Source organism: Mobula hypostoma, chromosome 3 (genome assembly GCF_963921235.1).
Source record: "Mobula hypostoma chromosome 3, sMobHyp1.1, whole genome shotgun sequence".
In the NCBI taxonomy this organism is placed as follows: Eukaryota; Metazoa; Chordata; class Chondrichthyes; order Myliobatiformes; family Myliobatidae; genus Mobula; species Mobula hypostoma.
In genome coordinates, this window is record NC_086099.1 from 51,159,286 (window position 1) to 51,174,120 (window position 14,835).

Genomic DNA, 14,835 nt, shown 5'->3' on the forward strand with positions numbered 1-14,835 from the left:
GGCTTTATCTTTGTTCCCAGTACATGGATTAGAGATCCTCAATGCCATCTGATTACAATTTCTCCACCGTTTGCAGTCACAGATCAGGGATTCCCATTAATTTGCAAAATGTTACATTTAAAAAAGGCAAGTTTTAAGAGCACTCTTAAATGTTTGTTGTTCGTCCACTTGTAATCTCTTCCTATGCTAGAACTCAAATAAAGTGCTTATAATTTTTCACCATTTCATTCAAACGCATGCACATTACAGTTCCTTGTCAATTTACAGAGATGGTCTGATTAACAGCTTCCACACCACATGATTTCTTCGAGAGGTCACGCTTTTACTGCAAACCCTTGGATCTGCCTCACAGTTCATATTTCACTGCAGTTATCATCTTAGATTACTTATTAAGCTTCCAGAAGACAACACTTGTTGAAAAGTATCACAGAGACAAAGGCTGCATTTTTCTACAAACAGTAACAGAAATGAGGCGTGCATTTTTAAATACCAGCTGGATATTTACAGACACTACAGCAGAAATAATGAAGAGACCGCAAATCTTCAGCGGTAGTTCAATTAGTTTTTAACAAGCATTTACTGTCATTTGTATGCAAGAAGAAATCACTCAGTATTTCTTATTAACCTACAAGGTGCATTTTAACATTCACTATCATGTAAACATGATTCATGTCACTTCAATGAACCATATTACCATAAACCTTGACAGTCCATTCAGTCCACTGTGTCTGAGCTGATTATTTGTAAGTTGATGAAGTGTGTGTGTGTGTGTGTGTGTGGCCTCCGTCGGTCGTGGTCGACCATGGGTACTGCGCATCTGGTAGTCACTGGTTTGTCGAGCAGCGTCGTCTGTGGCTATTGAAGCCGATCCTGGAACGGCAGGCTCTGCCACAGTTGCTGCATGTGTAGGGCGTCGTGGAATTGTTGTCCGCCGTCTGCTGTGCTCTCCGCTCCTCAAACTGACTCAGGATCACTCTTTCGCCTCGCTCTAGGTGTTGCTGAAGAGTACTTCGCCGTTTGTTGCTGGTCATCTGCTGTATCCTCCCAGCACTCTGTGTTGATTTTTAAGGCAGAGGTCGCGCTTGCAGAGGTCTTTGAAGCGAAGCTGGGGTCTACCACCGTTCCTCTTGCCTGTTGCTAGTTCTCCATAATGGATGTCCTTTGGCAGTCTACTATCCTTCTTATGACGGTCGTGGCCCAGCCAGCGCAGTCTGTGTTGTCTTAAAAGCGTGAATATTGTGGGAAGTCCAGCGTGGGAGAGGACCTCAGAGTTTGGGACTTTGTTTGTCCAGGTGATGCCGAGGATGCAGCGAAAGCTGCGCAGGTGAAAACTATTGAGTTTCCTCTCCTGTTTGGAGCAGATGGTCCAAGTCTCTTAGAACATAGAATAGTACAGCACATTACAGGCCCTTCGGCCCACAATGTTATGCTGACCCTCAAACCCTGCCTCCCATATAACCCCCCCACCTTAAATTCCTCCATATACCTGTCTAGTAGTCTCTTAAACTTCACTAGTGTATCTGCCTCCACCACTGACTCAGGCAGTGCATTCCACACACCAACCACTCTCTGAGTAAAGAACCTTCCTCTAATATCCCCCTTGAACTACCCACCCCTTACCTTAAAGCCATGTCCTCTTGTATTGAGCAGTGGTGCCCTGGGGAAGAGGCGCTGGCTATCCACTCTATCTATTCCTCTTAATATCTTGTACACCTCTATCATGTCTCCTCTCATCCTCCTTCTCTCCAAAGAGTAAAGCCCTAGCTCCCTTAATCTCTGATCATAATCCATACTCTCTAACCCAGGCAGTATCCTGGTAAATCTCCCCTGTACCCTTTCCAATGCTTCCACATCCTTCCTATAGTGAGGTGACCAGAAATGGACACAGAACTCCAAGTGTGGCCTAACCAGAGTTTTATAGAGCTGCATCATTACATCGCGACTCTTAAACTCTATCCCTCGACTTATGAAAGCTAACACCCCATAAGTTTTCTTAACTACCTTATCTACCTGTGAGGCAACTTTCAGTGATCTGTGGACATGTACCCCCAGATCCCTCTGCTCCTCCACACCACCAAGTATCCTGCCATTTACTTTGTACTCTGCCTTGGAGTCTGTCCTTCCAAAGTGTACCACCTCACACTTCTCCGGGTTGAACTCCATCTGCCACTTCTCAGCCCACTTCTGCATCCTATCAACGTCTCTCTGCAGTCTTCGACTACACTATCTACAACACCACCAACCTTTATGTTGTCTGCAAACTTTCCAACCTACCCTTCTACCCCCTCGCTACCATACGGGGGGTGCTGATAAGGCATGCATTGTACACGGCAGTCCTGGTCTTTGTAGTGAGTTTCAGATTCTCCCAGACCCGCGAGGAGAGTTGAGCAAGGATCGATGTTGCTTTGCCGATACGCCTATTGATTCCAGCATTGAGGGACAGAGTGTTGCTAATGGTTGACCCCAAGTATGTGAGCTCGTGGACCACTTCTAGATCATAATTGTCGATGGTAATGACTGGTGTCTCCACTATGTTCTGGGCAAGGACATTTGTTTTCTTTAGGCTGTTGGTAAGCCCGAAGTCCTTGCATGCCTTAGAGAAGTGGTCCATGAGAGTTTGTAGTTGCTGTTTCGTGTGCGAGGTTATAGCAGTGTCATCAGCAAAGAGCATGTCACGTATTTAAATCTTTCACACCTTTTTTCTTGCTATCAGGCATGCAGGGTTGAACAGCCACCCATCAGACCTGATGTGCATGTAGATGCCTTCTGTCAACGTCCCAAACGCGTGCTTCAATAGCAGAGAGAAGAAGGTGCTGAATAATGTTGAAGCCAACACGCATAACAGTAGCCCTCATGTCCACATGGAATGACTTGATGATGCTTTGGAGCTTCGGGGGACAGCTGATCTTGAGGAGGATCGGAAAGAGCCCATCCCTACTGACAAGGTCGAATCCCTAGGTCAAGTCAATGAAAGGGACATAGAGGGGTTTCTGTTGTTCCCTGCACTTCTCCTGGTGTTGACGGAGTGAGAAAATCATGTCGATAGTTGACCTCCTTGCGCGAAAACCACATTGGGACTCAGGGTAGACCCGTTCTGCCAGTTTGTAGACATGCCAGAGTTACACGAGCAAGGACTTTGCCGACAATACTCAGGAGGGAGATACCCCCGTAGATGTTGCAGTTGCTCCTATCACCCTTGTTCTTGTATAAAGTGACGATTTTGGGATCTCGCATATCCTGTGGTACGGCTCCTTCGTTCCAGCACTGACAGAGGGCCTCGTGTAAAGGTTGGAGGAGTGAGCTCTTGCAGTGTTTGATCAGATCAGGAGGAATCCCATCACTGCCAGGAGCTTTCCCCGGGGCCAAACTGTCAATTGCCTTGCTGAGGTCCTCAGTGGTTGGTTCGGAGTCGAGTTCATCCATGTCTGGTAGACAATCGATGGCATCAATGGCTGAGCTAACAACAACATTTTCCCTCGAGTAGAGCTCAGAGTAGTGTTCGACCCAGCTTTCATTTATCGGTGATGATTTCACCACTGGATGACTTCAGGGGTGCTGTCTTGCTCTGCGATGGGCCAAGGGCCTTCTTGATACCATCATACATCGATCTGATGTTGCCTGTTTCAGCTGCTGTCTGAATGTCCTCACTGAGCTGGAGCCAGTACTCATTTGCGCACTGCCTTGCAGTCTGTTCCATTTTGCTTCTAGCAGCTCGAAGGGCCTGGAGTGATTGGTCGGATAGTGAGCACTTGTACTCTATGAGAGCTGCACGCTTGGCTTTGATGACACGAGTCATGATGCTGGACTTTGCCTCAAACTAGTCACTGTTCTTTGTGGTCTTTCTTCCAAAGATAGAGAGTGCTGATTCACGGATGGCGTCGTGAAGGTATGACCATTGTTCTGTTGCATATCTCCTTGTGATGAAAAGCTGATGAAAAGGTAATGCTATTTTTCTGTCCCATCTTCATTTACCTGTATTTGCTTCTGGTTTGCTTTGATTCAATGGACTACATTTTCCAGTCAGCGACAAAATGCTTTGAAGTGACAGACACATATAAATGTGAAGGATTTCCATTTTCCTGGTGGTCAACAGCAAGAACCTAGTATGCTGCAAGTGATGTCATCAGAATGGCTGAACAGCTAATCAAATGCAGGAACAGAAAGCAAACCAGAAAGAAAAAGGCAGAACTTTAAGGTAATATTAAATAAAAATGTGCATGGCTTTCAGCATACAGCTACATATAATAGAAAGTAGCATAGCCAATATCAAGAAATAAATAACATTTCAGAACTACCGAATTTTTAAAAACATTTATTGGACTAAACTAGAAATTTACACTATATTTGCCAGATTTTGCAAAAATCAGTACACCATTCAAAATTCACTTTCTCCAAATTGAATAAAATGTATCATTTTTAGAGTGCTTCACGATGATAATCATTCTAAACTATCTGAGCATTTACAATACATCAAGTTATCCAGGTTATAATGAAGACTGAAAAACAGGGGAATCCAACGAGGGGAGAAATTGCACAAACGTCTAGGCCTAACATCAAACTCCGCAGATTGTGGAATCACAAAGGTGCTGTATATTTCAAGGCATATATTACTAAATGCTCATGCTTTGACCAATCATTACAACTGCAAAACATGGGCTAATGGTCTGTATCTGAGTTCCCTGCAAAATATTTGATATTCTAGCTTCTGCAAAGGTAAACGTCTCCGAACCCCCCATGCAAGTCTCAGCTTGATCATGTTCTTTCCCCTACAAAGCAGAACTCCATTTCCTACTGAAGCTATTCATCCAGCATATTTCACAATATCAACAATTAAACTGCCTCCTAACCTCCTAATCTTCAGTGAAAAATCACCCCGTGATCTCAATAAACTAGTTTTTCGACCTTTGTACATCGTGATAAATATACACCTTCCAAAGTTACAGTAGCTTTCCTCCAATGGAATGTTCAAACTTACACTAATTATGACTAATTACATCATACATTTAAAATGATCACGTTCTTATACTCTATGCACCTTTTATAACATCTAAATTATCATTCAATTATGTGTTCATAAAAAAATCTTTTAGCTGGGTCAGAAACCTGGCAGTAGTCATCAGACCCAATGGTGCAGAAGGCCCAATTTCCCTATCCACCAAATTTCTTTTGTGGTTCTTCTTATGCTACCCCCAATTTTATTTTGTATGAACACTCTATTAAGTGCCTTCTGAAAACCAACGCGCACTTCCTTAATTATGTTATTTTATCTCCAAAATGTGTCATCAAATGTTGATACAAGGTTTTTGTGACCATTTCATGACTATTCAGAAATCAGTTGCTCAGCAGCTTAAGCCATACACAACCCCAATAGCGACCTCGAAGACCACTTGTTGCTGGTGTTTTCTCTGGCCCCTACACAGCCTACCCACTGGTTAGCTGTTCACACGATACACAAGGTTTCTCCTTTCATCAGTAAGGCCTCCACACGTTCACAAGCAACATATTATCTGGTTAGTGCCATACCTAACCCATCCTTGTAGGCAAATGACAGATTTTCTATTGGTAAGTTCCTACAAAGATACAAACATCCACACAGCCGAAAAAGGCTCAGGTTATAGTTACTAACCTATACAAGCATATTAAAAGATTGAAATCAACTCTTTTCTCAGTAAGGCAATCAAAATTTTGAGTAATAAATGCTGTCTATGTTGGGTCTTACTTTGCCTGTATACTATCATTCACCCACCTATTCCACCCCACCCCCAAACCAGAAGTTACTGATAGACATCACAAACGTGAAGCCAGCCACCTTTCCCTAGTCCAGATAAACTGAGATTAATTACATTGCGCTATATTTACCAAACATCAGCTAGGTCACTTTGCCTGTTTGATGTATGAAGAAAAATTCCAACATACGCAACATTCGCAGGAATATCATTGCCAACCCTCACCGACTGGAGTAGCCTGTATGGTTAAAATTGCATTCCTACACTCAGAAGGAGTGTACGAACTGGTCCATATCAGTACAGGATAGAAATCTGGCAACAACATCCACATTTACTGCAGCCCCAAGCAGCACTACCACCACCAACCTGATTTCCAGAAGAACAGTTTTCCCCTTGGGGGTAGAAAACTGTGCATTTATTGCTATAGTCATCCATTAAATATAATAAAGAGACCATTTCCTGAAGAAGCTAATTATGACAATCCACAGTATTAGTTAATAAAAAATTCAGCATGATAAATTAAGCAAACTCCCTAAAGCTTTCAAAATCAATAGAGTACCAACTGGTCGGTAACTTTTAGTTCCATAAAACAGAAACTATACCTTGTACCAAACAAAATATTTAAATATTGGCCATTTAGCATTGTTGCAAATAAAGTTGTTACTTACATTGTTACTTCAAAAATGCTTAAAAGTCCTAATATTCTAACAATCTTTGGGATATAATCAATTTGAAATTTTATTCTTCTATCCAGCTATCAATCATAAAGACTGAAATCCTTGAAAATGCAAAATTAAACCTATTTATGCTGTAGGTCAGGCATAAAGGCATAAAATGCAGATACACTTTGGATTGTCCGCACCTGGAAACTCTGAGCAGCTTTGATAAATCCTCTCTACCAAAAACATTGCCTTCTATTTTTTCCTAATCTAAATAACTGTACAGCACAGGAGAAGCTTCTTCACGAAGGCTTGTGAGATTATAGAATGTATGACCAAATTTAGTGACACTAGCTCAACATTTTAATATGAGGTTAGTTAGACTGTATGAAGGAATATACAAATAGTTAAAACTACTCATTTGGATTGAAATTGCAAGACTTGTTGCTTTGGCTAGTTTGTGATAATACTTTAATGCCGATTTAATTCCTTACAAATGGGGGCCAAGCCATCAACATTCAACCATGCCAATTCCTATTGGACTTAAGCTTCTCACAATCTTCCAATTCCACTTTAAGTACTTTTCATACTTTAAAGAGTGGCTATGCACTGTCCACTACAATTTTATCAAATCTATTTTCAGATATTATTCATAACACTAATTGCAATTTTGTTTTTGTTCCCTAATCTAAAGAGAATTGTCAGTACTTTTCTACCTTTAATTCGCAAATCCAACAGCAAGTTTGATGGGAACTGAGAGATGGACAGATATACTGGAATCCAAACCAGGGTTCCAGTTCCGCACATCCTTTATTCCACTGCCATATTCAAACCACCATGTAACTTCTTAACCATCTTGCACAGGTCTGGACTTTACTTCAATGCAGTGATGTGTGCAGTTAAATAGATTAAAGAAATATTTGCGAAGAAAAAATACAGACACCAATGCCTTTTTAATTTAACAATCCTAAAATTTAAAGGAGGAATGAGATTTCTATCATGTCTATCACAACCTAGTGACATCCCAAGGCATTGTGTAACCACTGAACTAATTTTTATTGCTGTTACTGATGACCTGTCGAAAGCATTCAGGTGATTAGCATATTCTCAGAAAAAGGAATATGCTAATAACAAGGTAATTAGTTTGACGAATGTTGGTTGATAAATATTGGCCAGAACACCAGAGGTACCTCTGTTGCATAGTTTGGAAATAGTACCAGAGGATCTTGTAAATAAAAGATTTCACAGTTGGTATAATCACTAGAGCAGACAAAAGATGACACCCCTGGCAGTCCAAACTAAAAGCAATGAAATCACAGCGAGATTTTTGAACCCCAGTCTCTCGAAGTGACTTGAACTCTCAACCTTTTGTATCAGAAGTGCTAACAATTGAGCTATGGTTGACTGCCACCAACTGAACTGAGACTAATGCAAGCAAGCCATCTTTTTACATTTATCAACATAGTCTTGTCTAAACTATCACATCACACAAAAAAATTAAAATACTTAATAGAGAATCAATTTCATCATATACATAATATCTATGCTTCGTGTTAGAAAGTCAAAACCAAAACCTTGCTTCATATTACTCTCTCTCTCTCTCTCAAACCTACTTATTCTTTTCACTAAAATCTAACCATTCATGTCAAATTGAGTTCTTTCCATTTAAAACATCAGTATATTTTTCAAATTCGAGACAGTGGAAAGAAGTGAAATGGGTAAAATACTGGGATTAGACAAAAAAAAGCACAAAAATCTAATTTTTCCAAGATTTAGTATGGTCTTACCTTTTTCTTCATCAATTGTGAAGACTCCAAGTCCAGAACCATCCCTTATGGAGTATCTAACTTCTCCATCTCTGCCATTATCATTATCATTAGCTGTTACAGTCATTACCGATGTACCGATCGGAGCATCTTCACTGACAGACCCATTAGCCACAAAGAAAGGAAACACAGGAGCATATAAATTCTCATTTACATCCACCACTTCTACTTCAATGTAGCAGGTTGAAGATAAAGAAACTGGTCGTCCTTTATCCTTCGCACGAGCAGTCAAATTATAGAACTGCTTCTTCTCAAAATCTACTTTGCGCATAATGCGAAGAGCTCCACTTAATTTATCCACATCAAAATACCCTTCTCCATTGTCTATCAGACTGTAACGTACTTGACTGCTTTGTCCAACATCAGGATCATAGGCTTCCAACCACATAGCAACAGTTCCTTCCGGTAAGTCCTCTCGAATTTTAATATGATAGTTCCGCGGAATAAACTCAGGCGCATTATCATTGACATCTTCCAAAGTCACTTTTAGCAGAACCGTTGAAAATAGCTGGGGATCCTCCTTAGCTTGATCCCTAGCTTCGACCTTCAGTAAATAAACAGGTTCTTTTTCTCTGTCTAGTAATCCTATAACCTTCACAATTCCAGTTACACTGTCAATTGCAAACACATCTGTGTCTGTCAGAATGGAATATCTGACTTCTCCATTGGCACCCAGATCTCGATCTGTTGCTTCAAGCTGAATAATCATGCTTCCCACTTCTTTGTTTTCACTCACTACTTCAGAATACACATCATACAGAAATGCTGGCCTGTTATCATTTGCATCTAGTATGTTTACATCTAGCAGGCGCCAAGCAGACTTCTGAGGTATCCCAAGATCATACACAGTTAGATTAAGAGTGTAATGATCATTTTTTTCCCTGTCGAGAGGAGCAACTACTTTTAACCAGCCTGTTTCCATATCAATAATGAACTTGCTGTCGCTATCACCTCCAGAAATTACATAAACCAATTTACCATTGAAGCCATTATCAAAATCTGTAGCATTTATCAACAATAGTTTTGTTCCAACTGGGTTGTCCTCTTTAACCTGAATTACACTTGGAAAAGAGCTGTCAAACTGGGGTGCATGGCGATTAATTGAATGATTATCAGAAAACAAGTCCTCAGAATCTCCGTGATTGTGGATCTTATTTGCCTGGAGAAGCTTTTCCGCTAAGAATTTAGCCACTCCAGTTTCCGTGCAGTGCAAATTAACTTGTTTCCAACTGGTTGCAACAGTGATGTTGATGTACATTGAAGTAGCAAAGTTCTCTCCATCTGTAGCAGTAATCTGCAGACAATGAAAAGAGCCTGTGACTCCAGGTCCATCAGTGAGAGGCCGCTTCAACACAAGGACACCAGAGTTAGGGTTCAAGTCAAATAAATCTAGTTCATTCCCTGTTACTATCTGATACTTTACCAGCTGCATCTCATCTGCATCAATAGCAGACACAGTAGTGATCTGTTCACCAATATTTAGATCCCTTGGGATTGTACCTACACAATTCACTTTCTCAAACAATGGCTTATTGTCATTTACGTTGCTTAAGAAAATAGTCACAAGTGCTTCAACTTCACGACGATAAGGTGAGCCCCAGTCAGATGCTCGGACTCGCAAGTTATAGATTCTTGGCATCAATTCATAATCCAACTCTTCTGAAGTCCTGATGACACCACTGAAGTAGTCTATTTCAAAAGGTGGGGGGTTCAAGTTGGCAATACTGTATGTCACGTATCCATTCTCACCAGCATCAACATCTGTGGCACTTACAGTCAAGACGCTAGTGCCAACCGGCACATTTTCACTGACAGTGGACCTATACGATGACTGCTTAAATTCAGGAGCATTGTCATTCATATCTATCACATGCACAATTACTTTTGTTGATGCCTGTCTGTCAACAATTATAACTTCAAGTTGATAGGAGGAAGCTTCTTGTGCTTTAATAAAACCATTAGTAGTGATGAGACCAGTGTCCGGGTTAATACGAAACTTATCCACATGATATCTGAAAGCAAACTTAATCTGTGGATACACTGGATTCACTTTCACCATCACAACCGGAGAATTCAGGGGAGCAAACTCACTCAATCTGACTTCATATAGATTTTTCTCAAATCTACAGGGCACTGATTTTGACTGAGGAGATGTTACATGGATAACTTTCACAGAGGAAAACTGAGGGGGTGTACCTTTGTCCTTCGCTTGAAGTGTGAGATTATATCCAGAAGACTGGCTTTCCCAATCAATTTGGTCAATAGCCTTAATATGGTATTCTTTACTACCAGGACTTGACCTCGTGACTCTGAACTGATGCAGAGGATCTCCTGCCACAATATTTAAGGAGGCTATTTCTCCACTGACTCCTGGGTCTTCATCTTCCACTGTTATAATTGCATATATTGGATCGTTATCCATGTCTGATGGGATAAGGGTGACAGCTGTGATGAGTGGTGCATTTTCATTTCCCTGTTCCACATGAATAGTGAGCTTTGCCAAACTGCTTGTTCCACTACTGCCATATAATTTCTTGCCACGATCAGCAGCAAGGATTTCCAAATCATACCGTCTCTTCTCAGAGTAGTCCAGCCTCCCAGTTAGGGTGACCACACCATTGGTGGGATGAATGGCAAATGCATCTGTCCAATCCTTGAAACTGTAATAAAACTCTCCATTAGTACCGATGTCGGCATCAGTGGCTCTGACTCTGGCCACACTGGTTCTCAGAGGGGTGCTTTCTGCCAAAGACACACTGTACGATGTTGGTGAAAACAGGGGCCGCAAGTCATTTGTGTCTAAAACATGAACTTTAACCTTCGTCTGTGCTTCAGCATTCGTTTTTTTCTCAACTGCCTTAACAGTCAGTAAATAATGGTCTTTCACCTCCCGATTTAAGACTGCTGAATTCCCTCCCTTAGTCCTAATACGCAAGAAACAGAAATCCCCAAGGCTGTAGTCTTCAGCTTTAAACAAGTTTTCGTGATCACCAGAAATAATTTTATATCGAAACTCTGATGATGGATGTGTGATGTATATGCCCATTTTTGGATGAGTTTCCAAATAGGTCTTGGCAGCAGAATTCTCATAAATATAAGCATTATAAAGGTGTTGTGTGAACTGAATTGATGACGTGGCTTCATTCTTCCTATTTCCTTCACAGCTATTGAAAAGCTGAAAAAGCAGCAAAGAAGCCAGTAGTGCAGTTGATCTCATCGTGATGGTACTTGAGCAATCACCAAGCAACCTGAAAGAAAATAAAGACAGTGTTAATATTTCCAAAGCAGCGTGCTTAAACAGCACAAATAAGTTCCTACCTTGTAATAACCAAGCAATCACATCCACAAACCAAAAAATACTACAGAAAATCCATAAACATGTCCTATAAAACACGATGCAATAACTGAAGTACGTATTGGCTTAATTTTCTATTTTTTTTATCCCCTCTGCACATAAAAAAGTGATTTTACAGTACATGACTGCTGTTAACAAAGCATGTCAACCAACATCCAATCAGATAACTGAACGCATACGATATGAACTACAACATTAGAAGTCAGGCAAACCTGGGCAATGCACACCTAACTGATGAAATAAACACTCCTTCCACAATCCCACTTGTCACTTGCACTTTTAAACACGCGGAGTTTTCCTACTGAGGCTGCTTGATCCCGAGGAAAACCCCTCAATCCTGATTCAAAATTATTTAATGTCATTTCCTGTATACAAGTGTAAAGAGCATGAAATAATTATTATTTCATATCTGATGCAGCACAAAAAAGATAAAGAACATACTAATAATAAAGACACAATAAATATAAATATTTAAGATAGTTTATATACATAGATTGATCGTATGTCCATAAATTTACACTAGGCTGTACAAAAGGTGACTGACTTGAAACAATAAAGTAGACAAGATGAAGTTAGTGACTGGAGGTGTTGACCAGGCTTACTGCTTGGGGAAACTAACTGCTTTTAAGTCTGGTGGTCCTGGCATAGTTGCCACATAGCCTCCTCCCTGAAGGGAGTGGGGCAAATGGTCCATCAGCTGGGTGGGTGGAATCCTTCATATTACTGGCCCTTTTCTGTTTATATGATCAAGCAAATATAAAACCATATTAATGAATCTAAGTAGTTTTATAATTGGTTTGCACCACACTTATTTTGAGAGAGAACAGGTGGTATTGGCACAACACAAAGCCATTTTTCTTCATAATTGGAAGCCTGTTTTCCATTTCCTCCGCCATATGGTCCATAACCCAAAGAAATTTCAGGCATGATGGGAATTCACTCAAAAACCAGAAATCTAGTTAGAACATAGAATATAGAAATCTACAGCACATTACAGGCCCTTCTGCCCACAATTTTGTGCCGAAGATGTAACCTACTCAAGAATCTGCCTAAAATTTCCCAACCACATAGCCCTCTATTTTTCTAAGCTCCACGCACCTATCTAAGAGGCTCTTAAAAGACCATATTGTATCTGCTTCCACCACTGCCACTGGCAGTGCATTCCACACACCCACTTACTCGCTGTGTGAAAAACTTACCCATGACATCCCCTCGGTACCCATTTCCAAGCACCTTAAAACTATGACCCCTCTTGTTAGCTATTTCAACTCTGGGGAAAAACCTCTTGCTATCCACACAACCAATGCCCCTCATCATCTTATACACTTCTTTCCAATTTTCTCTCCAACTTACATGAAAGCAATATATTCTTGCTGGAATGTGTTCTGCAGACATTAGCAGGGCTCTTGAACATCATTCACAAGGAGTCATTATAGAGAAGCTTTGCAGTAACTGCTGATAGACTGCTTAATCATGGGAAATCTTCCAGAATCAACAGAATTTCTGAAGAACTAAATACCCATAGAAAAGCCCTCTCACAAAGGCATGTGAAAACACTTCTATTCTCCCTTACTGAATGCTCTAGAATACTTTGGTATGGGCTAAATGGGTCACTGATATAAGTTTATCAATCGTTTGTTTTAATACAAAATTCAACAAAATATTGGTACAATTATGTCGACAAGCTCAAAAACTTTGTAATATTATTTAATTTTTAATCTTGTCTAGCTGCAACCCATACAAGAACTAAATCATATAATAAGCAGAGATCATTTAAAATGTTTTTTTCATGAAGCATAAGATATGTGGTGGTCTATCCTTTCCTTCTTCAGGGCTTACAACACTAGATATAATGTAAAAACAAAATCTGCCACAAAGCTGAAAACTTTCTAAACTTATAAAACATGAATTAAAAGATCACTGGTAGACATCACAACATTAAATCGCCATGACAATGGATTATCCTGCTGTACAATCTAATTGAGTTTCATTCTTAAAATATTACAGTCTGGTTTACTTAATCTTATGGCTGTGTTGCTGCCTTGAAAAAGCCACACAGTACAGTTGAAACCACAATGCATCTATTATAAGCACTAGTTTTGCCTGTGTTTGCTGTAAATTCCATTGGATAGTAATACCAACTCACTATTTTCTTGCATGTTAGCTGACTGCCCAGAAGCTAATTTACTCCAGGAAGACTTTTTACTATATTTTAGGACTCAATAGATGGTTCCAAAATGGGTGGTTTTCATGTAAAGACAAGGAATCAATTTCTATTTTAGCACATTCTTAAAATAACTTACCCTGAATTTATTAACTGGAAAGGTTTACAATAAAATATGCATGTTCCTTCTTCAAAAATAACATCAGATGCTTATTATATCACTACCAACCCTACACTTTGTCCAGTTAGGTCAACAGTCCCTTTTTCCTTATTTAGAAAGCAAAATCAAAAGGTCTCTAGTGCATGATAAAGCCTGTCAAATAATGCAAAGAGTTTCACTTTTAAGATCATAGGAAACAGTTAGTCATATGGAGTAAATTATGCAATGAGTCTCACTCCAACTGGGTTGAAATATAAAAAGAAGAAAGGGTGTGTAGGACAGTCTTTTATTAAAGCATTCAACATGAAAAATTGGAACTACTACTCAGAAGCTGTAAGAAGAAAAACTGCGACTGAAAGGAGCAAAATGCAATAAGGATAGAAGACTCATAGCAAATTGTAAGATTTTACATATATTCTGTCCAAATTTGAATAAAGTTCTTCAAAAGCTACATAGCAATGAAACGGTATAAAACTTGAACATAATTATTCATTATCAGTATGGGAAAGAAATAAGAAAATTGAACTATTTGAAGGTGATAACACAGAAGTTCCATCAATTCCAAGACAGCTTTAAAGGGACTAGGATGATGGACGGAGGACTAGAGGTAACCTATTACTGCATAAAGGTGGTGAAGAACACTATGTAAGATAATTTTATTAATTTGGTAAATCAGGGCAACACATTAGCCATTTGAGGAGAAAGTAGATTTTTAGGTCATATACCATCTCAAACCTGTTAAGAATTTGGTGTTGGCATCACAGGATAACAAAGTTTTTTTTTATTTTGTCTAATTCATTACAAAATCAGGAGAATTGCAATCACAGCAAATGAGAATGAATATGGAAATGTAAATGAGAGTGTGGGGGGGGGGAGATGGGGAGAAAAAATAAACCAGTAAATATTTTACGTAAGACAAAGAATGAAAAATGCCATTAATAGAAA

General features: G+C 39.8%; 1 protein-coding gene across 6 annotated transcripts in view; it reads right to left on the minus strand.

Moving 5' to 3' along the window:
* The window catches only part of fat1a (FAT atypical cadherin 1a), a 183,476-nt gene that overhangs the window by 160,741 nt on the left and 7,900 nt on the right, over positions 1–14,835 (minus strand). For all 6 annotated transcript variants that reach the window (XM_063043026.1, XM_063043022.1, XM_063043020.1 and 3 more), the window contains one exon: positions 8,173–11,459. In XM_063043026.1, coding sequence (XP_062899096.1) covers positions 8,173–11,459 — 3,287 coding nt within the window. Of the gene's footprint in view, positions 1–8,172; positions 11,460–14,835 lie in introns of those variants that run through there.